Genomic DNA, 26,157 nt, shown 5'->3' on the forward strand with positions numbered 1-26,157 from the left:
ACGTTGGAATAGACGTCAGCGCGAACTACGCCTGTCCACCATTACCTGGCCGAAACCGAAAGTGACGTCATTTTCGCAGAAAATGTCTTTGTTTTTTTTTTAACCTTCGGGGCCTTATAAGCCTGTAATGGTGTTTTTAAAAGTCATGTTTGACTTCATGCTTTTCTGAATAGTTTCTGGAATGCTTAGAACTCAAATTGCACTGCTGAAAATAGTTTATTTTGATGCACATGCTATTTTTTATTTTTTTTGCAAATTTGCATTATAATATTTATTTTTGTTTTTCCACCAGTAGATAAAAATTGGCGTATCTCAAAAATAAAACTATGAAGGCACTCAAAATAAATTTCCTGTTGTTAGAAACTATTTTATGCAACTTTTTTGTATTTACAGTTCTGAGGGACAAACCTCTTAAATTTCTCTAATTAGAAATATATGTAAAAAAATGAACAAAAACAATTTTCAATTTTTTGTAGTTTATTGCTCTTTTTTTGCAATTTATGTAGTTATTATAGACTTAACGCATACATATTATCAAAATTTGGGCTATAACGGTTATATTGATGTATAGCAACTTGAAATGCTCCCAAAAATGGCACTACAGCATGTAAGAGTATAAAGATAACTCTGGCGGACTTGGTGCTATGGTAGGTCTTAAAGGGTTAATAACCCAGTAAATCATGTAAATTAAATTTCTGGTGAAAAATACATCCATTTGTTCATGACAGTGCAGATTTCTGACATTTTGTGTAAATTTAAGCAATTAACAATTGGATTATTTCTAATAAAAAGAGTGTTAAACTTAAGTTAGACTTTTATTTCTAACTTAAGTTTAAGTTAGAAATAAAAGTTTTTGTTGTGTAGCTTCCTAGGTTTTATACTTAATGGACTACATGTGTATTTATTATAGGTTATACTGTACATAAAATCAAAATCATCACTGTTTTATGTAAGGTATTTTTCCTAGTTTTGATATTCATGTTATTTTGTATTTCGTTTTTGTATTTCATTTTAATTAAGCCAATTTTTAGTTTAATCCTTGTGTTTCCGAGTCCTGCATTTGGGTCTTAGCTCTGCCAGCCACACAGCCGCCATGACAGATTTTGCTATCCCATCTGATTTCCATGCTACCCTAAGAAAATTTTTCTAGATCCACCCCTGCATGAGAGACCCTACCAGGGACAAGTTGCCCCCAACAACATAGTTCTTGGGAACGCACAAACCCCTCCACCATGAGAAGGTGGCAATTCGAGAAATGGGAAATATTTCTCCTCAGGTGATGACCAGATTACTCCCAGATTAATAAGGACTTTCTCTATAACTATTATATTATTATATAATATGCTGTATTATCATTATAGCAGAATCCTCAAAAAAATTACCATTGGGGTTTATAATTAAAATTCTTATCCTAAAAAGAACAAGGTGAAGTTGGTATGGCAACATACATGCGTGGCTATGTACATCAAGTGAATGGGTGATGCTTTGAAGTCCCATATCCAGTTGTTAGTAGAATACATCCTAGGAATTATTCTAAAGTTACCAAGCTAGGCTAACTATTGTCCAATGCCATACGAAAACTAGGTAGCCTAGCTTAACAGCTTGCGGAGTGGAATATGAATTTCACATTGACTCCTCCAAACTATAAATCGTCTCAAACATTAATTATACAATATTTGAGGAATTACTTAAGATAAAAAGACATGTATCTTCATTTGTATGCATCAGTGAAAACAGATGTGAGAAGAATTCAAAAATCAGAGTCACCCTAAATAATGCATTTTACTAATTCTAAACTGAGTAAATGACTTCAGTCTTTTGATCATCATATTAAACTTCCTTGTGTATACATCAGTGTGAACATGAGTCTAACTAACTGAATCTGTATGTAGCCTATGTGGCTAAATTCAAGCATTTTGATGTAAATCCAAGTTGTTTGAGCCAAGCCAAATAAAAGGGATGTGAGGATAGAGTGGGAGGGGACGTGTTGAAATATGCTTACGCTGACTTAATTTTTCAGAAATTTACAATTGGCCAACCCAATTCAGCTACATTGCAGCTGTCAACAGAGATAAGCAGTTCTTTCATGTCTCCTCAAATGTACATTTCTTTTCCCGCCTTGAACACGCACAAATCCAATTATGTCCTAATTGACTGTTACAAGGCTCATTGATTATGACAGAGGCAGTGAGGCAGACTGAGCGGAAGAAAAATATCCCCAGTAATTAGCCTCATGTACCCGTGAGGTTTCACTAGCCATGATTTAACACAGAGGCAATATTTCTTAATATTACTCAGTTTACTCAATATGAATTGATTTTGCCAACAATAACATTTTTATATTTATGGCACACATACAGTATTGCGGAGTAACCCTGAGCCAACCTGTATTTTTTCATATGTTGCTAGGACAACAGGAAGTAGGTGCAGTGATTTGGTGAAACAGATTTTGTATAATACTAACAAGCGTCCATATTTGTTATGACCACCTTTATTTTTCAACACAGCCTTAACTCTCGGCAAGGCAAGCTTTCTTGCCATTTCTTTGAGTAGTCTTTAGGAATAGTCTGATGGTACTTTTTCTGCATCTGTAATTCCAAGTTTGACAAGATCTCAACACCATTGACTGAAATGCGGCCCCAAATCTTGACAAAGCCTCCACCATGTTTTACAGATGGCTGTTGACACTCACTGTTGTCTCTCCTGACATCCTCTGTACATACTGACAATGAAATGAACAGAAAATTTCAAATTTGGATTTTTTTCATGCAGTAAGATTTTCAGTCCAGTTCTTGTGTAGTTTGGCATAATGGCTCTTTGACAGCTATCTTTCAGGGAATAGTACATGGATCAACTGAAGGGCTCAGGTCTTTGCTGTTTTTTTTTTTTTACCCTTTTTTTTTTTTACAAACACAACTTTTAGATCATATTTATTTACTCTAGATAGTTTTTTAGGCTTGCCTCTTCACCAGTTGTCCTCCACTTGTCCAGTTTCCTCAAATGTTTTAAGGACACACTGGATAGCATGCTGAGATACGCCAACTAATAGCTATCTGGGAGGTCACATTGTTGGTGCAAAAATACTATTTTATGTCTGTCAAACTGTGTTTTTAATTTATTTATTGCCTTTTTCATAGATTAGATTAACTAAAGAAATTAGAACAATGTGTTCTTGTGACATGCTGCAAGTAACAAAGTGCCCAAATGTTTATTATGTATAGACACAATACCAGTTCATCCCATGAACCAGTATGCCGTTGTATACTTGAACAGTCAGTGTTAAGTGTCTTAACAAACAAAGAAAAACAAATTACTCTGAAGATGGTCAGGTACAAAGACTCGACTAAAAATGAGTGAAAAAGCTGTTGATATACAAAGAAAAAGTTTAAGAGGCGTCAGAAAGCCTGGACAACTTTTACTTTGAAACTTAAATTGTGAAAAACTCCAGCTCCTCGGAAGCAAAATATGAAGAAATGTAGGGTGGCTCAAGACTTTTGCACATCAGTGTAATAAAGAAGAGAACCCCCCCCCCCCCCCCCCCCCCCACAGATATTTTAGGGAAGATTAAGTTGTATTGAGTTACTTTCAACTAAGCTATTTCAAATTGAAACTAAACAGTTTTGGAAGGCCTCAAACAACCTCCAGCGCCACTTACTCCGAGAAATTACTCCACTTACTTCAATGGAGTAAAACATACCAGCCAAATTCAGATTGACTTCTTATTATTTACTGTTTTTGAATGAGAACAGGATGACTGCTTACTCATTACTTCAACTACAGGTTTTTTTCAGAAGAAACCTGAAGTCAGCAAGTTAATAATTATGATACCAAGCTCATCCTCATGATGCGATTACTGTGCTTCCTCAAGAGCTTGCTCAACAGTATTAGGAGGATGTATTCACTTGTATGGAAAGGCCAGAGGAAGGTCGTCTGTGATGTGTATGTAGAAGAGCAACTCTGGGCTCTTAAAGTTGCACTTGAGATTTCTACTCCAGTATCACAAAACTAGACAAGGGAAGAATAGCATTTGTTTTACCCTAAGAGACTGCAGACATGAATTTTACTGCTCCCTGGTGTGAAAAAATAGAAAGTGAGGTATGTTGTGAGTGTTATCAAAATCCCGAGGTTAGTGTAGGCATAACTCCTCTTCTCCAGGAATAACAATGTACTCTCCTCCATGAAAAAGGAGTTAATAATGACCTTCACAAAGCACCTAACTTAATATACTCACTATACACCAGCTGCTCTTAGTAGATCACTTTGTCTCCAGGGAAAGAACTAAGTTGATAATTTTGCCCAGGAGTGCATCCCCATCTATGATGCTTTTACGTGGGTGAAAAAAAAACAGAGCCTCAATTAGTAGAGAAAAACATCAATAAAAAAAAATTGAATCGTACACTGTCCGCTGACTCGTCTTCAATCTGAAGGACGTCTCTTCCTGGGTTGCACAGTTTGGGCAAAAACTAAATAAATCATGTGAAATTCACAGTCATGGGATGACACAGTGGATGGGAATGGACCTCCTGTGCATTGTGACAGATGTTTCCCCAGTCTGACACATCTATGACAGGAACAATTCCCTCTTTGACCTGATATGTCAATAGTGAAAAAATCCCCAGCAGGATGTCACCAAAGGTCAGTAAGTAGGCTAAAAGCACCAATAAGGCTAAATAATGGCAGTAAACTAATAATGTATCACTTTAAATATTGATTCCAATCTATAGGCACACCCATGTGACAAACGTTTTAGCACCAATTGCCTGTAACTGTATTAATGGAAATATGCATCTATACCTACACACTAAAACTTGAACTTGGCCACATTAATCATTTCTTTATGTTTCACAACAGTTTTTTTCTCTCTTTGCATGGAGCAGCACTTTTATGATGCTTTCATGACAACAAGATAGAGAGTACAAAGTCCCCACTTTACACTGCAAGAGCTGTTCAGAAAAAAAGTAGTTGCACTTGAGAGTTATGTTTCTGTAATTAGTGAACTTCTCCAAGGGGTGCATGAAGCCTCAGTCCCTTCTCTAAAGACAGCACCAGGTCAGCAAAAGGTAAGGTACTAATTACAGGTTCCATAGTTTTGGTGAACTTTGTGAGCTAGTCCAGAGTGGTGTTTTACTGAAGCTGCCTATAGGTCAAGGTGATGCAACCTTGTTTAAATGTGCCTGATTTCGTGCTCTTGGCAATATTGGAAACGGGTAGATTTTAAGCAATTGATGATTTTCCATGCTTATCTGGTGCTGCAGCACACCCACATGTGGTCGTTAAGTAGCTAGCAATTTTATAGATAATGAAATTAAGTTGCCACTGCAGATGGTGTAAAATACACTCACGTTATTGCTCTTCTAATCACCCTAGAAGGTGCAGGTTTAACTGCACAAAACACAAGCAAGGTTAGATTAGTCCATTGCACATGCGGGACAGTGGCACAGGTGGTTGAGTTACCTGCTGTCGCTCTCAAGCTGAAAGTGCCTTTGTTTGCAAGATCAAACTCCACTTCAAAGGCATGAAATTTCTCAGTGATGTTTGCAGGAAACCGAATCTAACCTGATCCCTGCAGCTGTCTTTCACACAAAACACGACAGTCATGTTCATCTGTGGGAAACTGATCTGATTTGCAACTACATTTTGGTTTGAACTGCGAAAAATGAAAAACATAAAAGGTGTGTGGAGTGTTTGATTATAAAGAGTTATGAAAATCACCTTCTCCACATTTAGCAGGTAATTTAAGATGCAATAAAGGTGGAGTCACCACAAAAAAATAAAATAAAATATATATATAAAATTTTGGTGCAGTGAGTGATTGTGCTAACATCTTTTCAATGTCTGCTTTCCCAGATCTAACTAGTTTGTGAATGCCTGCCTTGTCTGTCTTTATGATGTCGGTGTTTACATTGTTAAGAAGGGATTAGTTAATCAGTATTTCAATTGTGTTTATTTTAAACACTCATGCTTAACATAGTTTCTTCCAAAAAGGATTTAGAGCTGACTTCCTAAACCTGATACAAGTGAACTGTCTGGCTCAATCAAACTGCCTCTCTGTGATGTAACTGTTCAAAGCATTCTTTGTTCACTGACCCCTTTATTTGTCGGGCTAGTTTTTCTTTGGGAGCACATTTGATTTGGTGGCTTACTAAGCTTGAGAAACCATGTTTTCTTAAGGGTGTTAGGGGGGAAATTTTGTTGAGTTTTAAGGTTGTGTGCCTTTAATCTTGGAATAATGAGACATGGAAGCAATGTTGCAGAACTGACTTAGTCTCAGCCAGCTGCAGCTGAATGCTGGAAGAGATTTCTGCAGACATGCTGCACAGAATACATACAGTAGGATCTTTTGTGTATGTGGGGCAACATAGATATACAATTTCAAGTGTTTCTGTTTTTTTTTTAAATTATTATTCAACTTGTTACACAAAAGGAAATTAACAGGAGTTGTAACGCTGACCTCTGTCACACATTCCTATGCTTTTGTCATACTTAAGGTAGCCATGTAGCCAACATCTAGTTAATAAGGTTAATTAGATGGGAGCAAGGATGAGCCTAACTTCAGAGAGATTAAGCTTCTGTTGATATTCTACATTCCTTATTGAAATTAATGACAAATAAGAGAGACTGCTGTGATTATTGTTGAGTATACTGCTTCTACTGAAGTACAGCAACACCACCTGAACCTGTGTTGTTGTGGTCACCTGTCATAGCATAGCCACATTTTGATATTTTGAGTAAACCTGCTTTGTACCTGGATTTAATGTTTACAGAAGAATTGTCTTGATTAGGGAGTCATGGCAACCTGCTTCCATGGGTTGAACTAGGTCATGTGAAACAGACAAAAACAAAGGTATAAACCAATAAATATTATTATTTTAGGCCTTCAACCATAGACTATATTCATTCTTGATTTATTTGTTCTCATTTTTTAAAAGACCGATCAGCCACATGTTCTAAACTTGAAGGAAATGTGCAAAAGCAACCAATGCAATAACTTCTACTTATTTTTGTATCACTTGACCCATCCAAGAGTTTCAGTTTATAATGGAAAACCAAAAAGAAAAGAAGGAACTCATCACATATGAAAAGACTGAAACAGCAAATTGCCCGACATCCCTGCTTGACAAATAACTTACAGCTATTGGATAATAAATTATTAAAAGCATCAGTGATGGTTTCTGTTTGCCCAACACATCAGGTATTCAGTTATTTAGGAATAAGGGGAAGAAGGAGAAATGAAAGTCAGTCAGAAAGAAATTCATTTTTCCCGAACCTCTATCAAATGATCTTTTAAAAAAAATATTAATAATGTGATAATTTAACTATGTGCAGTGGTAACTGAATTTAAAGATATGTGAAAGGCAATTAATATTTATAATCTGAACTTTACTGTCCATTGTACATCCATACAATAAACCCTTTTTTGTATATTATTCATCTGTCAAAGACACCATTGGTATGTTAAAAAAGCTCAGATGACAGTAACTCATTCACCATCACATATATACTTTCATAAACACATTTCCTCCTTTCTCATTATGTTTTGTGATCCTTATCAGGACGACTTGCAGCACTGTTTGGACATAACTTTCAAATATTTTAAAATAACTTGATATCAGTATGGAGGCTAAAGATGCACATATCTGGTTAAGAAACTTGTCGTCACATAAATATGTACTAGGACATGCTATCTTAAATTTTGTGCAGAAGACAAAGAACTGAGGTAAATCAACCCCTCCTTGATCCTTATCATGCTGAAGGTGTAGAGTTATGCGAGGTGATGTGAGGATACACCTTAGTGACTGTATGTGAAACCCTTCCATTCTGCTTTGCTTGTTCCATGTTGCAATGGTGGGTTTCCTGGATTTAGTTTGGGTAACCTTTAGCAAATGCACCTGAACCATGACTGAAAGGAAAAACACCTGAATTTCCATGTTATCAACGTGGAACTCTGATTGCTCTGATAGAAAAGGCTCATAGCTCCCAGCTACCCACATAGTCCCAGCTGGAGTTTTATAACTCTGCACACCTGACCACTGCAGCCACCGGCCACAGGTCCAATAACACAACTCCAAAAGTAGATGTAATCCCTGTAAGCCACAGGTGGCCTTACAGATTGGCTACCCAGATCTCCACATTTTTCCCTTCTTTCACACCCTGCCCCCCTCTCGCTCTCTTCCCCAGGCTCTTGGTGCGGTGGTAACCCTGAGCTGAAATAGGGCCTTTGGAAGGTAGAGGCAACGCGCTGCAGCCAGGACCTGTCACATTACTCTCAGCTCCACAGTGGGACCAGGTCACCTGAATGCAGTGAAGGAGGGTAGCAGAGTCTGAGTGCAAGTAGACCAAACACAGGGAAACAAGGACACTTGCAGCAGCAACTGAGTCCAGCGTGGGATTTGGAAGACACTTTTGCCTTGGAGACAAGGTGATCACAGCTGTGTGCCACTTTGTGGTTAAAAGAACTCCAGATCTTTTGTAAGACGTGGGACTCTTTTGATAAAGAGAAGTCGCAATGGACTATGACTACCCAGAATTGGATCCACTCCCATCCAAAATTGAACCAGAGTAAGTAAAGTCTTAAGATTTAAGTTGAATTCTTTCAAGTTAATGCTATTTTACTTTTAATGCTTTTAAATCTTTGCTTAAAATTAGTCTGCACTTTGTTTGATGTTTATTAGTAGTTCTTAAAACTTTCTCTGAGGGTGAACAATGTCTCTGTGAGATTCTCCTCTCATCGAGATATTAGGTGACACTTGGCACACTTCTGCAGTGCTAGCGCCAGCGTCAGTGTGTGGTCTTCTTTCAGTTCTTATTATTTATCATGTCGAGGCTGTATCCTTTTCATCTTTTGAGGTTGTAGGTTGTCCTTGAAATGCCTGTGGAACTTATTGGAAAAAAGTTACTTTTTAAACATTTGTCTGTACGTATATTTCACGCCCAAAATGTTACCAAGTTGCACTTTATATGATACCGCTTAAAGATCCATGACGTATCCCACAGTGAAGCTTTTTCCTCTTAGCTCCTTTTGTCCAAATTGCTTTTCTATGTTGTTAAAATCCATTATGTTTTCATTGGTACGGGGTAGTTAATAAAAGAAATGATGCCTCCAGATGAACAACACGAATGAAGTATGGTGGAAGAAGCTGCCATGTTTAGCTAAAAAGCCATTTTGCTGTTGTAAAAAAATAATACTGTATTGAGTTGTAGCTAATATAGCTCCCTGTCAGTTTATGAAGCACCACTGAGAGCTGGCTATAATTAGATTTTTTCACATTGTTATAAAATAGCAAGTTAGGAATTCACAGATTGTTTAGAAAGGTATGAAATATTGAAACATCTATTCTGGAAGCTGCCATCTTTATGCTCACAGATGATAAAGTAAGTGGTTGATGTGTGAGGCCTTCTCTGAATTGTAATTACAACCCCATGACCAGGCATTCCTGCTCTTCTAGAGCACAGGAACATGAACATAGGCATTTGTTGTTTCCCTGTCACGCCGACACCAATCCGTTTAACATGCAAATCTCTGCTGCGGGATTTCAGCTGCAGAGTTTCCAACCACAAATGGCTCTGATAGGGAAAGTGTGAAAAGGTTAATGAGGTATACTGAAGGTCAGCGCAGTGACTCAAAAGCCTTCAGTTATATTTTACTCACGTGACTGTTTTGCTCCATTTGTTTTAGAGTAATCCCTCCCTGTGACCCTACTGCTGACGACAGGCTCTATCATATATGCATCACTGTGATATCTGTAAGTCCGCAGTCTTCTTGGATTAATATGACACCACATTAAACTGTCCTGTATATTACATCCTGTTGTCAGGCGTGTAATGATGTGCCACACTGAGACATCAAGGTTTGCGTTTCTTTCGTTTCTAATTGCATTCAAGTTTTAAAAATGTACAAAAATGTTGGTTTGAATGAAGTTTTGCGAACCCTTTGGCAATGATCCCAGGAACAAATAATCCTGTTATGTGATCACAAGCGTGATCCATATTAGAAAATTGTTTTTGCCTAATGTTTTGCTGCTTATTAAACGCTGCACTTACAGGAATAATAAAAAGAAAGCTATTTGTAGCCCACATTCTGACTAAACTGAGATATAATTTTTCAAATTTAGAAGTTGTTAAGCACTACATTACAAAACATTTGTATAATCACTGAACACAGATTTGCCATTTTAGGTTTAATGATAAGTACATTTGTGTTTTCATGATGAAGTTCCTTCATTAACTGATTATGGATGGTCTTTGTAGTTGGTCCAGACTTATAGTCTAGCTTTTTTTCCCCCCATTTCTGCTTTCTAAATGTGTCTCAGGTCATGACAGGTCATTGAACTTCATTCAAGCAACATTCTTGGGGAGCATTAGTCAGACGCTGGTGTTTGGCCTTTTGTATCACAGACACCCCATCATTTTTCCCTTTTTTTTTTTTTTAGCCTGATGCAGAGTGAAGCATAAGCTGCATAGTGGGCTGTAGTGAGCTATGGTGGGCTAACTGAGGTCTATTCTCCTTTTAGCTTGTTGTCATGCTGATTCTGGCAGTGTTGGCAAGGCGCATGAAGGTCGGCGACAGACAGAAAGGACTCCCAGGTTTACTCAGGTGAGCCTCCCTTTACTTTATCTTACAGTTTCACAGGTGAAATTGAAAATCCAGTTTTTACAGATGCGCCCTGTACCCTACTATTACTCTCACCCAGATTTTCAGTCTACCTGTCTACTGGCTTCCATCTATTTAACAGTGACATGAAGCTTTATGTGCAGAAGCTATAGCAGAATCTATTGTAGGGATAATTTGGCATTTGAGGTGAGTTTTAAATGTAGCAGGTGCTAATTGTGTTTATTGGCTTTGGGTAAGACCTTAAATCAATTGGAAACATGGTTTAGTTTGTTTGTCACTTTATTTATTAATTAAATCTCAAGTCAAGATGACATTCAATTATCCCCCATTTCTGCTGTTCATTGGTCAGTGACTAAAACTATGGCAAAAACCTGAACTGGATTCAGGTGAGAACATTCAAGTGATCCGTTTGAAACTTTAGGTTAAAACTTTAAAAATCAAAGCCTTATTTTCATGCTACATGAATGAGAAAATTCTCTGTCTCTATCTTCTCTAACTGAGCTGGCATTTTTTTAAAGTTTTCTAGTGAAAACTTAAAAATGTTCCTTTTAAGTTTCATCATTTCTCACTTGATCAGTAACTGTTTTATCCAAATGTGAGGAGGATGTCAAGTGAGCTCTAAATACCTTCTGCTTTATTCACAGTCCGGTGAACTTCCTGGACCATACGCAGCACAAGGGCTTGGCAGTGGCTGTGTTTGGAGTGCTCTTGTGCAAACTGTGGGGCCTGCTCATATCGCCAAACCCTCTCCCCTTCACAACAGACACCGCTAACAAACGTGAGGTCGTCTTGATCATTCCAGCAAACAATTTTAACATTTGCTTGTCCCATAACTTTGTGAGTTATCTTAGCAGTTAAAACCAATAGGTAGACGTGTCTCCATACACAAAAATAGTGTTAAATGTCTGCCTTATATAACTGGATTATTTTGCTCCTATGTTATTTTAAACTCTGGAGTTTGATTGTAAGCTTGGCAAGAAGCTTTGTGTCTGAAATTACATAACAAAGGACAGCAGGCAGCTGGTCCCCTGCAACGTTACACAATCCCTAAACAGTAGAGGGTTCAGCAGAGTAAGAAATGCAGCCTAAATCAACTATAGTTTCAGCAAGAGTTTTGGTCTGTGGTATGGTACAATAAGAGTTGTAACTCCTTCAAACTTGGTCTTCTCACATTTCTGTTGTATTTGCAGAGAACTGGGTGATTCTGGGAGTCTTCTTTTACCCCGCACTATACTACCCTCTCCTGGCATGTGGCACTTTACATAATAAAGTTGGCTATGTACTCGGTAGCCTCTTGTCTTGGACACACTTTGGTGTTCTGGTCTGGCAGATAATTGACTGCCCAAAAACACCAGTGGTAAGCACAGATCACTTTCATTGTCATAATTAGCTCCAGTTCATTTATAAGTGGTTTATTTTGTTACAGTGAATCTGCTCCAGGATTGAGTCACTTTCTTTGTTGTCTGTCATCTGTCTCAATATAAAGGGTCATTTCAAAAACAAAGCTGGTTTGTTCTTGTCTGGAAACACACCGACTACCAAACAAAGCTGGTCTGTAGTATCTACAAAAGATGGGATTTCAATAGATGAATATTGGGGATTTGAGATAGATCCATGGATACAAGGTTGGGATTTTTAAAAGCTTACCCAATCCCAAATCTTGTGCCACGTCCAAGTTGTTAAGGTTTTCAGACCTATGAATGCCTGTGACTCAAAACAATTAGTTCCACAGTCCGCTGGTCTTAATCAAGAGGCTTTGTCACACTTAATCACTTTAGTGTGTCTCAGTAATATGTCACATCCAGAGTACACTGTGTGTGATGGCTGTCTTTAAAAAATATATTAATGAGGTTTCGAGCTAAATCACATAAAAAACAATAGAGTAAATTGCACAGAATTACATATTTAGTAAGAAAATCTATCCACATTTAGTTCATAGCCTGCTACTTTTCAAAATACATTTCAGTTGTCAAGTTAGACACGAGATGTGCGGTCAGTGGAGGTTTCAGATGTTTGTGTGGCAGGTGAGAATTGATTTGGCCAAAGTACAGACTTTCACCACAAGAAACATGAAAAGCTATTTTTGCAAAATGTATTCCCAGCGCTTAATCCCCAAACTCCCAAATCAAGTCTCTAAGTGATTTAAAATCTTTTTCTTTTTTACCTCTTTGCAGATACACAAACACTACTCTCTTTTCTCCAGCCTGCCCCAGATTGCTTGCTTGGCATTCCTTAGCTTTCAGTATCCCCTTCTTCTGTTCAAGGGCTTAAAGGGCACTGAAAAGAACAATGCTACAGAGGTGAGTATTGATCTGGGAGCAGTTTTTCTGACTTCATTGAGTCATTTTTGTTGAACAGCTCTTATGTCACTAATTGTTTGGGCTTCTTGCATAACATACTTGAAACAATTGTATGTATTAATAGTCTACATTTGTGTGAACCTGACCTTTAACAAAAAACTCTTACTGAGACTCACATTTCCTTTCAATCTGTAGACATGGGAAGCCTGTATAAGCTGCCTTGTAATCTACAGGCTTATTATGCTTATAAAGTCTAGGCTGAGGGGAAACGTGAAGTCCGACACGGCACATCTGTGACCTAATCATTTTAAGTAGATTTGACGTAATTGGTTTGCGTTATGTTCTTGATCGGTTTATGAAAAGGTTACCTTGTTTTTGCAATGAGGAGACACAATGCTGTGTTTATTTGATGCTAATCTTGGCATGGTGTGACAAAACTGGATGTCGGGATCGGCCGGTGTATGAGTCACACCCCCGATGTCCGGCACCATGAACCTTATTGCAAGGAGGCTTTTTTTTTTCATACTTTAACAAATACATTTACATGTAGATAGAACTTAAAGACACAGATGTCCAAAGGTGTTTATGTACATTAAAGCCTGACTCAATAATTTATGTCTCCCCAAATTTGGTTACTTATATGATTGCTCTTCTTTTAGGATCTGAGCAGCAGCTACTATAGAGACTATGTCAAGAAAATGCTCAATAAGAAAAAGTCTACCAAAATCAGGTGAGAATTGTTGCCTCTTATCAAAAACATTGATTTGCTGTGCTGTTACATAGCCATCTCTGTGTTCCTACAGTTCGAATGTAGTGAAGTAAACAGTTTGTTTCAGCATAGCAGAGAGAGGCTCAGCAAAATAACAGTAGTGGTTTTCAAGAACTGACCATTTTAAGGATTTTAGAACAAACATGTTTTTTTTTGCACCGTTGTGTCCAAGTTTTAACCATCGAGCTATTGATCTGACCTGAAGCTGAAGAATTTAGGTAGAGGTGTGATGAAGGCCTTCATTATTCCATCCACTTTGTACAGTGTACCAGTGCCGCTGGCAGCAGTGGTACTGCAACAAAGAGCGCAAAGTATTAACCTAAGTAGAAATAGATTTGAAAAAGGATGTGTTTAAAGTTGGTTCATTCATTCATATATATATTGCCTTACCCCATGAGTTCCCTGAGGTTTAAAATGCTGTTTACAATTTAAATTTTTAATTTAACTTTCATTTTTTTTCACCTTTCGCTTCAGCACGTCGAGCACAGACAAGCCCAAACTCCCCCAAAGAATAACCGATGCTGTGAAATCTTACATCTACACACCAGAGGATGGTAAATATATTTGTCTGGGACCTGCTTAATACCATGTCATGCACATATTAGTTGTTAAAACTGGCCAAACTCTTCTTGGAATAATTATTGAATTGGTCATTTATACAGAAGGTGGTCATGTGAAGCAACTGCATGAATACACAATGTGTGCAGTACAAATATGCTTATATCTGATTTGGAAAAGCAATATGTAATCCTGTTAATTTAATATTTCTACACCTTTACTGTTTTCATGCAGCTTTCCGTTTTCCGCTGAAGCTGGCTATATCTGGTGTTGTGTCTTTCATAACCCTGTATCAGGTAACTACCACAGCTACTATTAAACGCAATAATCCCTGTATATTTCATAAATGTTAACAAAACACACAAGGAGAGACATAATTGCATGGCATGGTGTAGAAAGAGAACAGAATCTCTCAAACGGTCTTATCCTAACTCAAGAACTTCAGCCAAGCTCCGAATATTATCATGATGTGTTTCATTTTATTTCCACATCCATAAAAGTTATTGCATTAGCATTCAAGAGTAGCTTCACTGGCTATTAATGAATGTCCTTTTTTCCCCTCTTAGATGGGTCTTCTGCTGATCTCAGCAGTCGTGCCGTCTCTCCAGACTGCTCGTTTGGGAGTCAATGAAGATGTTGCAAACCTTTTAGCTGGTTTCAGAATCATGCTGTCTCCAGACAAACATGAAGTGGTTCGGATAGTGGTTTATTACATGTGGTGTGTAGAGGGTAAGTGACACAAGACAACAAGAGAAGCCGTTTAGAAATATGAGAGATGCACATGTACATAACGCTATGCCCTTTATTTTTGATGCATTTATTTTGTACAATTTTACTGTTCAAGATTGACATCGTTCCACATTAAAAAACCTGAATGTCATGTGCCAATGTTTCTGCAGTGTGTTATATTTCAGCAATGACCCTGTCTGGTTTGGTCAACCTGGCTATGCTCATGCGATCTATGGTTCTGCATCGGTAGGGTGCCTGTGATTGCACTTTTTCCCTTTTTTGTTGTTGTTTTGCAGTGAATTTCCTTTGCATTCTGGCTACTTCATTATAATGCCATGGTTATTATAACATAATAGAGTACTAATCGTGCAGACAGGGAAGCATTTAGTCTGTGTTAACTGCTGCTGCAATTGAAAATGGCTATTAAGAAGAAAAATGAAATACTGTGCCATTACCAGAAATGGCATCGCATTAAAATAAATGGATTTCCGAGTCAAGTATTGAATTGAGTATTCAGTCTATCCCTTGCTAAATTGCTTCTTCAATTTACTATGTGATTTATACAGTTGGGGCTGAACTAGTTTATGTATCCCATAGTGTCGCATTGTTTTAATTGTGTTTTACCTTCCGTAGGTCAAATCTGAAAGGGCTGTACAGAGGCGATAGCTATAATGTTTACAACTGCCAGAGAAATATCAGAGCTTCCCGGCCTGCACTCGTCTGCTGGATGGGATACACCAGCTTTACAGCAGCTCACATCTGCATTGGTACAGTTACTCTGAAAGATTGTTATTATTTAGATTTTCTATATATTGTTTCTACTTTAAATAAAACAAGTTAGAGACAAAACTTTGATGAATTTTCTGTATGTAAATCCATATTCAGGGAAGAGTTCAGCATGCCCGCTCTTAGTTTTCTGTTGATTGTTCTAATTAGGGGTCAGCACAGTAGATCACTGATCATCTGTTCTTCATCTGTTCATCACAGAAATGCCCTGGATGTCCTCTCTCGCCACATACATTAACTGCTCCTTTAGCCTTTCCCTTTTCCTCTTCCTTTGCTGCTCATTTTCACAATCCTTCTCAGTATACTCAGTATCTCTCCACCACACACATCCACATCAACTCCCCAAACCTCTTTCACTTTTCTGTGAACTCTCCAACCTTACCTGTGCCTATAATTTATTTTTTCCAAGTCCCGATCATCCTTTTTCACTCCAAACACAAACCTCAGCAATTTTTAACAACATCTTTACATTCTGTTTTTGACATAACTGTGCTCGCTACCAATTCTTGTATATCCAGTTTCCAAATTCTGTTAGATATTTGTATTATTTCTGTTCATGCTCCTTAAATATTGCCTAAAAGCAATTCTTTCAATCGACCAGCTCGGGCAGAGACATATCAGAGTATTCGAGCCTTCTACAGTGGGGTGACCACTGTAGATCCGTTGGATGCTGGATAGTGTCTAAGTGCTAAGACTGTAAAGCTCTGATCTCTCCCCCGCAGGCATGATCATCCAGACCATGGTGTTCTTCCTCTGCCTTCTGATTGCAGTCTTCCTTGTTATCATACCTGTCCTCCACAGACAGAATCTGATTCTCTTTCAGGTCCTGTGGAGCATGTGGTGAGTGATATAAGTCTTGGTGTCTCTCAGTTTTCAGTTTTAGCTTATTTTAAGGTTGTGACCTTGTAAAAATAAAAAAATAAAAAAAGATACAAACACAAGTTGTCGTAAATCCAGACCTGAGAGTATCTGTGCAGTGGTGCTGCTAGGTTTGAAATTTGACACCTGGAGCGTTTTTCAATCAACAACATTCTCTGTGTATGTTGTACAACTTCCTGCCAGCTACAAATGTTTTTTGCGCTTTAATCACTGCTCCTTCTATGTGGGTTTCACCTTTTCAGGCCTTTCTGGCTCATGCTTCTCCTGGTTGTGTTGATTCAACACATCACCGCCAGGTTTTGCTTCATCAAAAAGACAGGAGGCACACGAGATCTGGACAACAGGTGATTAACTGCATTTTCTACCGTACATTTTCCTGTACTTACATAATTTTACTGCCTGATTTTGATTTGATGCATTCTAATTTATCTCACAGGGGTAATCTGTTCCTGCTGACATACCTGATGTTTCCTGTTAACGTTTTGATCGGGGTGATACTGGGAATCTGGCGCATGATCATCACAGCCCTGTTCAACATTGTCCACATGGGACGTATGGATATCAGTCTTCTTAACCGCAATGTGGAGGCTTTTGACCCAGGTGAGCGAGATAACTGACGTGTATGCAGGTTATTTCTGTAATAGTGAACATGCTGTCATTATTAGAAGGATTGTAGCTTGGCTAAAAAACACTTTCTTTATCAATTATTGGCACTTTTTTAGCATCAATCTATTGCTTAGAGAGGGCTAATAAATATTTAATAGTTCCCATTTTTTTCTCTTTGGACTCAGAAACAGGACGTTAACATATTAATAGGTAATAGCAACACGCTTTTATGTTTGTGGAAGCAATTTTCTATGAGAAAAAGCACTTCTTCTGAGCCCACTTAGAGGTTAGAAATTTGCATCCTGCCCACTTTACCCTCCTGCCAGCTCACTGCAGCTCATATGATATCTGTATTCCGTGCAGGGCAGGGACTCTAATTGCATGGAAATGTCTGCAGATTTGCTGTCAGAAAAAAGCAGGTGGTTAAAAAAAGAGAGAGAAAAAGTGTGATTGTATGGTCATTATGTGTGATTGCCTCAAAGCCAACATGGGGCGCAGTCCTGTGTGTCTATTGCTTTTGCCCAGTCAGAATGATTCACCCCTCCCTACGTCTGCCTGCAGCCTACCGCTGCTATGCTCATTATCTGAAGATCGAGGTGAGCCAGTCTCACCCTGTGATGAAGGCCTTCTGTGGGATGCTGCTGCAGTCTGTGGGCCAGGAAACCAAAGCTGGACAGAGGTCACGAGATGCTGAAGAAGGTCTGTAGCACAAAACTCAATCCACACCACAGACTGTTCTCCATGTGTGGACAAAAAAAGCACATTGTGGTGTTTTTTGGGGTTTTTTAATGGCACAGAAGAGTGACCATTGCACACACCTATTGTTAATAGGATCAGCTCATTGTTTCAGTTGTTTCATGACATTAAGACATTTTCTCCAGATTATTCTTAAAGCTCAAAATCAGCTTAATACTTGTATTAAAAGTGCTGTAGCATCTTTAATTTCTCTGGGGTGTTTAGAATTTAATAGCAGGTCACTGTAACACATAATCAGATCATCTGACTTTGCTGCACATACAGTGAAAATGAAGGCAGCTCTGATTTAATATGCTAAGAGCAAATTGAGTCTCAGAGCAGAATAGCTTGGAGTCCGGCTGCCTGTCCTAATCATATCAGTCATAAACGAATAAACTGTCGTTATGACTCTGAATCCTGTAATATAGGTGCTATATTGTATCTTTTATATTAACAACTTGCGTTAATCCAAAGTGTGAACGGGTGCTTTAGGGTGGACCGCAGATCTGCAGCAATGCCACTGACACACAAAGGAAGAGACTGATGGTCGCTCACGTATCATGACAGCAGGACATGCATTACACTGACAAATTAACAAGAAAATCTGCCAGGATTCAGCGGTTGTTGTGGAATTTAGACACAGCTGAGTCCAATTAGAAACGTGCCATGGAGATGTTGCTTGTTTGCATCTAGAAAACAATGTATTATCTGGAATAATCTATTGTATTACAGTGATTACTTCTCCAGTAGCTGATTACACAGATGAGCTACGCTAATTGCCTGTTACATATTCATTCAGCCCAAGGGGCTTTGCCTTTCAGCGTGTTAATGGAAAGCCCAGTATGCTCCCACCATGCTTAGAGGATTAAAATATGATTGCTTTCTATTATTACTCTATCTGCTGTATATAGGGTGTCTTTTGGGAGGCCCACAAATCACCCTTTTCCAATTTCAGTTTAAAATAGAAAAAGGGTTACCCTTAGATGTTATTACATAGGACTTATAGATGTCATACCTTTTGGTGCAATCATGATGTCTGAACGTCCTCAGGGATCCAGCTCGTCCAGCAGGATAAGAAGCAGAATAAAGTGTCCATTGCCAAGAGAGCCCGCAGGCACTGGCAGCTCCTCTACACCCTGGTCAACAACCCCTCCCTTGTGGGCACCAGGAAGCACTTCCAGCGTCAGACCACAGACAGCTTTCTGAATGGAAGCCTGAACCGCAGCACCAGGGAGGAGAGCAAAAAGGAGGCTACGACCAAGGAGGCAGAAGCCGCTGCCAGCAACTAATCAAGAATGCGATACTGATTATGTACTGGCTGCAGAGTCTCTTCCGGTTTGGGTCTGCGTTTTTACTATTTTGTCTGCATTTGGTGAAATACGTGCATTATAGCTCAGTGCCTAGTGTAAAGGTATTCACCAAGTCTTTCCTAAACGTCTGGAGATTTGGAGTCCCTCCTGTGCTTTTCATGTTCTCCTGTCTGTGAGGACCTCAGTCTCCAGTCTGATGGGAATGCTTGTGTGGCACTGATCACCTAGTAAACACACTTAAAAAAAATAATTTTCTAAACATGTATGTGCTTATTTTGGGATAGAACTCATTTGCACTAATAGCCTTTAATCATGTATTATTTTCAGCATTCAATGCAGATAATGTAAAATGATGGTCATCCAACTAAAAACATGGATGCACAAGCCAATGAATCATCTCTTTGAATGGGAGTTCATATATAGAGTGACAGAGAAGGGCAGAAAGACAGAACATCTGACTATTTATGAATATAAATAATGAACCATTGTCATACTGTGGCCAATAAATTCTCTTTTTCCCCCATCTTTAGGCTACACACATTGTGTGACTGATATTAACCTGTGTAATAAACTGTATATTTATTCTGTTTTAATTTGTAGACTTTTAAGTCAAAAACATCTTACTGTTTCCAGTATTTCCAGTTCATGTCAAATAAACGTCTTCTTGTTTCAAATGTTGCGTGATATTTCACCATTTGTCTGCGCATTTAAGCCTGCCAACTTTTAAATGAAAATATACACATCCGATTGTTTTTTTCCCTGATAACTGTAAAAATAAAATGAAAAATACAGTTTTCTCCTGTTTTTTTTTTAATCACTCTGATAGGAAATTTTGTTAAGCTATTGCTCAACTAATATATGCATGAGTGCACTTGCAACGGGAAAGGGGCTTTTGAAAAGGAGACTGACCCTCAAACTAACCGGAAGCCGAACAGCTGCTGTAGCAGAAATAAGACCACCGGTCTCAGCATGTCTTCATGGGAATTTCCATAGATGTAAGTGCTCGTAAAACTCAGGATGAACCCTGTATACTATAAATGAAGCCTAGACACTGTAGGCTTTAGTCCTCCTCTGTACATTGCTGTACTCTGTAGGAGTCCTTGCTGCAAGTAAAATTGTTGAACCGTAATTCTAAGACTCTGGTAACTGCTTAAGTGTTTTGATAAACATTCTCCTATTATCATTTCATATTTTTATATAAGATATTAATTTAAATCCACTTGTGTAGTGTGATAATTTTCTGCCGAAAGAAGAGACCTGAACTGAACCATAAGCGAAAAATATAGACAAAGGGAGGCTTTGTGACTGATCGGAGCTCCAAAACGCAGCAGTGTTCAGGCTTCTCTGTTTTTAATCCCCTCTTTTTTTTTTTAAAGAAAATAGAAAAAGCCATGCCATAATAATCACTTTCCAAAAAAGGAAGGAGAATATCTTACATTTTTAAAGAAAAAATGATTATTTTTCGTAATCGAAATAATCATTTGGAACATAATTATTCGAAATGATACGGGGATTCTTTGTTTGTTTGTTTGTTTGCTTTTGTTGTTGTTTAAAAAAATCGGAATGATAGTTAAATCCAGAAAAATCCACCAATTTGTATAGTTTCACATGTTTTATTAATTCCACTTACATAAAATTATATCAAAAAATCTTAAAAGGTCACGTTTTTTTGTTTTGTTTTACAACATAGTTCACAAAAAATCTCACTTTACATATCAAATTACAAGACAGTGAAGCCGACAGACGCTCACTGCGCCCATTTGTTAGGACTTCATTGGAAAATTGATTTAAAAAAAAAAATAAAGAAAATTCACGTGGCTTTACATCACAAGTAGACAGTCACATCTAAAAGTCCTATATAGACTACACTATTAGAAAACCGCACAAGGAGTGACATGCCATGGACACGTTCACCGTAAAAAGCGAGAGTACAGCAAGCACCCGTCGATTAAGAGGTTAAAGTCGCACATTTTTAAAGCCTTACGTTACACGTGGAACAACATGTTGTTGGTAAATAACCTGGAATTTCCCGTCAAGCACATCGTCACCTCTGAAAGCTCAGTTTCCCGTTTTTGGACGCACAGGACAGCGCGCAGGGCGCCGCTGTGCGCGCTGTCAGGTGCAACAGCGCCAAGCGCAAATATCATTTCATCAAACACATTAATCCCAATCTTTCTCTAGTTTCGTGGACAAGTCGAGTGGAGCCAGAGTGCCGACACCTGAGAAGATGTTAAATGGCCGTTATGAGTTTTTAACAGCCTTGCACAGACACACGCGGCTCAGTGAGAGAATCTTGTCCCTGATGTCAGTTTATTTACAATGACTTCATAGAAAATTGTGGTTTTTGTTGTTTTTGCTTGTTTAAAACGCAGCGAAACGGTGGGTAAAATTTTGTGCACTTTTTTTCTCCTTTTTTTTTTTTTTGCTGCCTCGAATTACGCACACCTCTCCAAGTCTCGCCTTCGCGAAATTTGCTCCCATATGCCCGTTCGCGTACGTCCCACAGATGGGGTAAACGTTGGTGCTTTCCCGTCGGTTTTGAGGTCTGATAAAAGATATAAATCTGTGCTCGGTTTGTAAACGTGAGTTACTCGTTTTAACCTTACGGAAACTACAAATGTCACATGAATTCATTCACAATCGCGGTGATTGAAGGAGTATTGAGGTAAAAAAGTTAATGATCCCTTTTTTTTAAAGACAAAAATCACACGGCATCGTTTTTTTCACGTGAAGTAATGATGTGTGTGTTACCTGCTTGAATATAGGCTACTTGAAAGCAAAATATTTTACAATATACTCGCAGACGTCAGCGGAGCTCAGCGGCTTGGCTGCTTGTAGTTGCCGTTGATTTCCTCGGAGATGTTGACGGCCTCTGCTCCCAGCGGTAACCTGTCACTGTACTCCGAGCCAACTTCAAACTCCTCCTGGTTGGTCTTGGATGATGATCCGGGGATGGACTCGGTCACCACGCTCCCCTCAGCCTCTTCCTCTCCTTCTTGTTCCTCTCCGTCAACCTCCCCCTCCCCCTCGCCTAACTCGCTGGTTTTCTCTGACTCCACGAAAGATGGCCTGTGATCAAAATCTTTTGTCATTTGCTTCTCCATCTGATCTGGATTCTGAGCTTTCATGATCAGCTTGTAGGTTTTTCCTTGATATTTGTATAGCAAATGACAGCAGGTGGCTCCCAGCAAGGGGACAGTGGCCAGACCCAATAGGAAAATGCTGACAACCACAATTATGAGCAGGGAGGGGATCTTCTTTCTAGTTGTGAAGACTACTTGGACTTGGCAGTCCTTCCCCCCATAGGTAAGACAAAGTGTGTAATTGGTGCCAGGCTGTAAATTATGGAAGCGGTAGGAATTAATTCCCTCCTCTATATTGGACCACTGAACCATGGAGTGTCCGTTTCCTGTATTTACACAGAGGTAGAGCATGTCCAGAGTGGTCTTGCTAGATGAGGACTGGTACAGACCCAAAGGTTCCTTATTCACTGTTTCCTGGTTTTCAGTTTGACTTAGATGAAGATTAGATTTGCTTTTGGCAAGCTGCAGTGGATTCAGCTGCACTTTGGCCTCCGTCTCTGACACTTCCAATGCAATAACACCAAAGTCAAAGGTGTACTGCTTCAGGTCTTCCAGGCTCATGTTGAAGGCATGGTTGGAGATGTATTCACTGCTTTCTCTAACACCGCACTTGCCTGTGAAGGTGTGTGTCTTAGGAACAACACCGGTCTGCTCTGTTTCATCGTGTTTGTCTTTTGCTGTTTCGGGACTTTCCTTTGTCTTCTCATCAAGCTTTGTCCAGTTGACCACATTATTTTTGGAGGGCTTGGGGTCTGCAGGTTTTTTACCAGACGGACGGCTCTTGTCCACTGTTGAATCGATGACTGTGTTGCTGGCTTCCTTTTGGGTGCCTGCCAGAGCCACTTTAACGCTGCTCTCTGCTTTACCCAACTCGTTCACCGCAAAGCAGCTGTAATTCCCATCTTCCTTTTTACTCACACGGGGGATGATGAGAGTTCCATTTCTAAAAACAAGAAATCGATTGCTGGTTGTTTTATCATTAATTGGCACATCGTTTATTTCTCCAGTGGAGGGCAAGGGGAAAAGATAATTTTGATTTCCTGCAGTCAGCTCCCAGGTGATCTGTGGCTTGGGGCTTCCTTTTGTCTCACAATTTAAGATCACCATAATACCTTCATACAGATCTGTGTTTTCTATGTTTGGCTGGTATGTTATAGTGACAGCAGGGGGCTCACAGTCCAGTTTAGGAACGCTTGAAACCATCGTACCCTTCAGATGTTCAGGGGCCTCGCACACAATTGAATTTGGCTCGGGGACAGAAATTTTAGTTGTCGTGATCCAGTCCCTCAGCCACTGCAGACGGCAGGAGCAACTGAAGGGATTGCTAAAGATCTGCAGGTGAGACATAGCGGTGAGGGCGCTGAAAGTCCCCTCGACAATGGTGGTAAACCTGTTGTTGTTAATTCGAAGTGACCTCAGGTCTTTGAGCGTGGAAAAGGCATCCTTTGGGAGGTTCACCATTTCATTGTTGTTCATTTTGAGAAGCTGCAGGGCTGTGAGACCACGCAGATCTTCCCATGGAAAGTTCACAATTTTGTTGTGGCTGATGTCAAAGTTGCGTAGCTGAACCAAAGGGGCCAAGGTGCCTCTCTCTATGGTGACTATTTCATTGTGGGCGAGCCACAGAGAGGTGGCCTGAGTGATATTAACAAAGCTTTTGCTTTTCAGGATTTGGATTTTATTGGCAGAAAGGCTCACGGTGGTAACATTGGAAGGGAGACCAACAGGGACCTCCAGCAGGTCTTTGTAAGCACAGTCAGCAAACTGATGGGAAAATTTATCCTGGCAGCTGCACTGCTCTGGACAGGTCTGCACAATGCCAGTCATAACAGTCCACAAGGCAAGGAGCTGTAAGAACCTTCTTGCCATTTTCTGCACCTGCAAGCATCAATTAGCAGACATTAGCTACGATCAGACATTAATAAGAGCATTATCCATTATCCATTAGAGCAATCACACCGACGGAAATGTACTGCGGATGCTTTTTATCTCATATAGATTAAAATGTGTTTCTCTGAATGCCTTAAAAACAGTTTCCTTTTGCTTTCTTCGCTACACAGAACAACAATATTTGAAGAACAAGCGCACATATGCACATAAGTTGTGTGCCATATTTGATTTCAGATGCCCCCCTCTGAGCGCGTCTGCACAGGCAGGTCCGGGTAAACTGGCGCTGTCCGTGGTGATGAAACGGGCTCTCGTTAATGGTTTTTCTTTTAGTTATTCGAGAAGGTTTCACTCCCAAAAGCACTTAATGCTCAAATCAGAATTTTCCCGATCAATTTGCGGATTATTAAAGCTTTTGCATTCGTACACAAACGCCTTTGTGACACAGACACAGAATGAAATCCGCGGGTTGATTTCTAGACATTTTTGTATTTGTTTTAAAGTTTTGATCCGGATGCTGGCTGCTCCGTCTCTCTCTAATTTCATGCAGTAACTCCCGCATTAGCTTATTTTTCCGTCATCTTACCTGTCCAATGTTAACTTCAATTCCCGTATCTTATAAATCACCCTCGGAGTTTACAGTCCACTTGAAACAAGTTTAATGTTTGAGAAAAGTCGAGTCCTCGGAGGTTTCGGATCCTTTCACATGCTTTGTGCAGACCTGAGCGCAGATGAAGGACGGTGGAGGGATCATTTTTCTCCCGGTGAGTCGCTGTTGCGGTCCGACGGCGCTTTTTTCTTCCTCTCCGGCGAGTGTGGGAGCCTCTGCGCGTCCCCGCCGCTGCGGCGCGAGAAAATGAACGTGAACGCGCAGCCTCTCCCAGCCCCTCTCCTTGTCTATTAAAGACACAGAAGCTGCTCTTGGAGGGGTCCTCCGCCCTCCAAGAAAATCCATAATTTAGGATCCGATGTTTAATTTATTACTCCGATCTCAGCCCATCTTTGACCTCATTCGCTTCACCTTCAACCCTTTGTCTTTAACTAAAGAACACAGGTAAACACAAAAGTAACAGTTTGCACACGAAGTGAAACATTTAAAGTGTTCTTGTGATTAGGAAAAACCTGCAAAGGCACTTATATTATCTAGTATTATCTTTAATAACAATAACAAATAAGGCTGGAGAGAAGGTGAATTCTGAGGAGTCCAGTGTATGGACAGGCTCTGCGTAGAGCCACAGGATACCCGGATCATTTGAGGGTGTTAGACTGCAGCTGCACCGCATCGTGAAACCTGCTTTAACTTTTTGTTTTTAATAAATATATCTGATTTAACGCAACAAATTTCGGCTAAATCTCAAATGAATTACTCTTAATTTTCGTAAAACAAAAAAGCCAAATTCGTGCACATTTTATTTTGTTTGGCAGCTAGTCTCGTGTCTTATTTAAAAGGCTTCTGTGCACCAGTGACTTTCAGCCTATCGCTGTGTAAATAAACATTGCATTATATAATCATTATAAGCGTTTGAGTCTTGCAAATTGGTGGTTGCGTTTAAGGAGAAGGGTTTCCTGCTCAGATGCCGCCATCTTCTGGTGGACTTCAGAGGTGTCAGACGTAAATAAAGCAATGCCCCTTTTTATTTTCAGCCATTTTTTTTATTGTGGAGGATTTCAAAGTAATCCAGGCTTTAAACCTCGTGTTTGTTCTCCCTAGTAATAGCAAATTCATAAAAATAAAGCTTTTATGATAACACTGAATAAAAGAAATCGCTTCCTTGTCCTTAATGTTACAGTTTAGTAGTGAATGTTACATAAAATAAATTATACATATAGAAAGTGTCTTTGAATAACAGAGACGCAGAAACGTGTGCATGTAGCACAGAGCCGTGGCTCAGTGTCAGAGTGT

At 39.3% G+C, this 26,157-nt stretch overlaps 2 protein-coding genes across 4 annotated transcripts in view; one reads left to right on the forward strand and one right to left on the reverse strand.

Moving 5' to 3' along the window:
• The window catches only part of stra6 (signaling receptor and transporter of retinol STRA6), a 63,786-nt gene extending 43,828 nt beyond the window's left edge, over nucleotides 1-19,958 (forward strand). Inside the window, exons 1-18 of one of the 3 annotated variants that reach the window (XM_085165677.1) lie at nucleotides 4,926-5,060; nucleotides 8,179-8,559; nucleotides 9,677-9,743; nucleotides 10,512-10,594; nucleotides 11,257-11,390; nucleotides 11,803-11,969; nucleotides 12,787-12,912; nucleotides 13,572-13,642; nucleotides 14,156-14,235; nucleotides 14,474-14,535; nucleotides 14,806-14,968; nucleotides 15,139-15,214; nucleotides 15,602-15,735; nucleotides 16,477-16,594; nucleotides 16,876-16,977; nucleotides 17,070-17,233; nucleotides 17,801-17,938; nucleotides 19,025-19,958. In XM_085165677.1, coding sequence (XP_085021803.1) covers nucleotides 8,507-8,559; nucleotides 9,677-9,743; nucleotides 10,512-10,594; nucleotides 11,257-11,390; nucleotides 11,803-11,969; nucleotides 12,787-12,912; nucleotides 13,572-13,642; nucleotides 14,156-14,235; nucleotides 14,474-14,535; nucleotides 14,806-14,968; nucleotides 15,139-15,214; nucleotides 15,602-15,735; nucleotides 16,477-16,594; nucleotides 16,876-16,977; nucleotides 17,070-17,233; nucleotides 17,801-17,938; nucleotides 19,025-19,263 — 1,977 coding nt within the window. In that variant the 5' untranslated portion in view covers nucleotides 4,926-5,060; nucleotides 8,179-8,506 and the 3' untranslated portion in view covers nucleotides 19,264-19,958. Of the gene's footprint in view, nucleotides 1-4,925; nucleotides 5,061-8,096; nucleotides 8,560-9,676; nucleotides 9,744-10,511; nucleotides 10,595-11,256; nucleotides 11,391-11,802; nucleotides 11,970-12,786; nucleotides 12,913-13,571; nucleotides 13,643-14,155; nucleotides 14,236-14,473; nucleotides 14,536-14,805; nucleotides 14,969-15,138; nucleotides 15,215-15,601; nucleotides 15,736-16,476; nucleotides 16,595-16,875; nucleotides 16,978-17,069; nucleotides 17,234-17,800; nucleotides 17,939-19,024 lie in introns of those variants that run through there. The other 2 variants (XM_085165676.1, XM_085165675.1) reach the window with 2 other exon arrangements.
• A 919-nt stretch (nucleotides 19,959-20,877) lies between these two features.
• Nucleotides 20,878-25,072, reverse strand: islr2 (immunoglobulin superfamily containing leucine-rich repeat 2). The gene is made up of 2 exons (XM_085165674.1): nucleotides 24,841-25,072; nucleotides 20,878-24,245 (listed from the first exon to the last, which is right to left on the reverse strand). Exon 2 carries the CDS (start codon nucleotides 24,234-24,236, stop codon nucleotides 22,101-22,103), a length of 2,136 nt encoding a protein of 711 aa, XP_085021800.1. The 5' UTR covers nucleotides 24,237-24,245; nucleotides 24,841-25,072; the 3' UTR covers nucleotides 20,878-22,100.
• Nucleotides 25,073-26,157: the final 1,085 nt, after the last annotated feature.

The sequence above is a fragment of the Neolamprologus multifasciatus genome, chromosome 7 (genome assembly GCF_963576455.1).
Source record: "Neolamprologus multifasciatus chromosome 7, fNeoMul1.2, whole genome shotgun sequence".
Classification (NCBI taxonomy): Eukaryota; Metazoa; Chordata; class Actinopteri; order Cichliformes; family Cichlidae; genus Neolamprologus; species Neolamprologus multifasciatus.

Excerpts from the sequence above, each read along its gene's own strand:
- islr2 (XM_085165674.1), bottom strand. The coding sequence starts at position 24,236 with ATGGCAAGAAGGTTCTTACAGCTCCTTGCCTTGTGGACTGTTATGACT.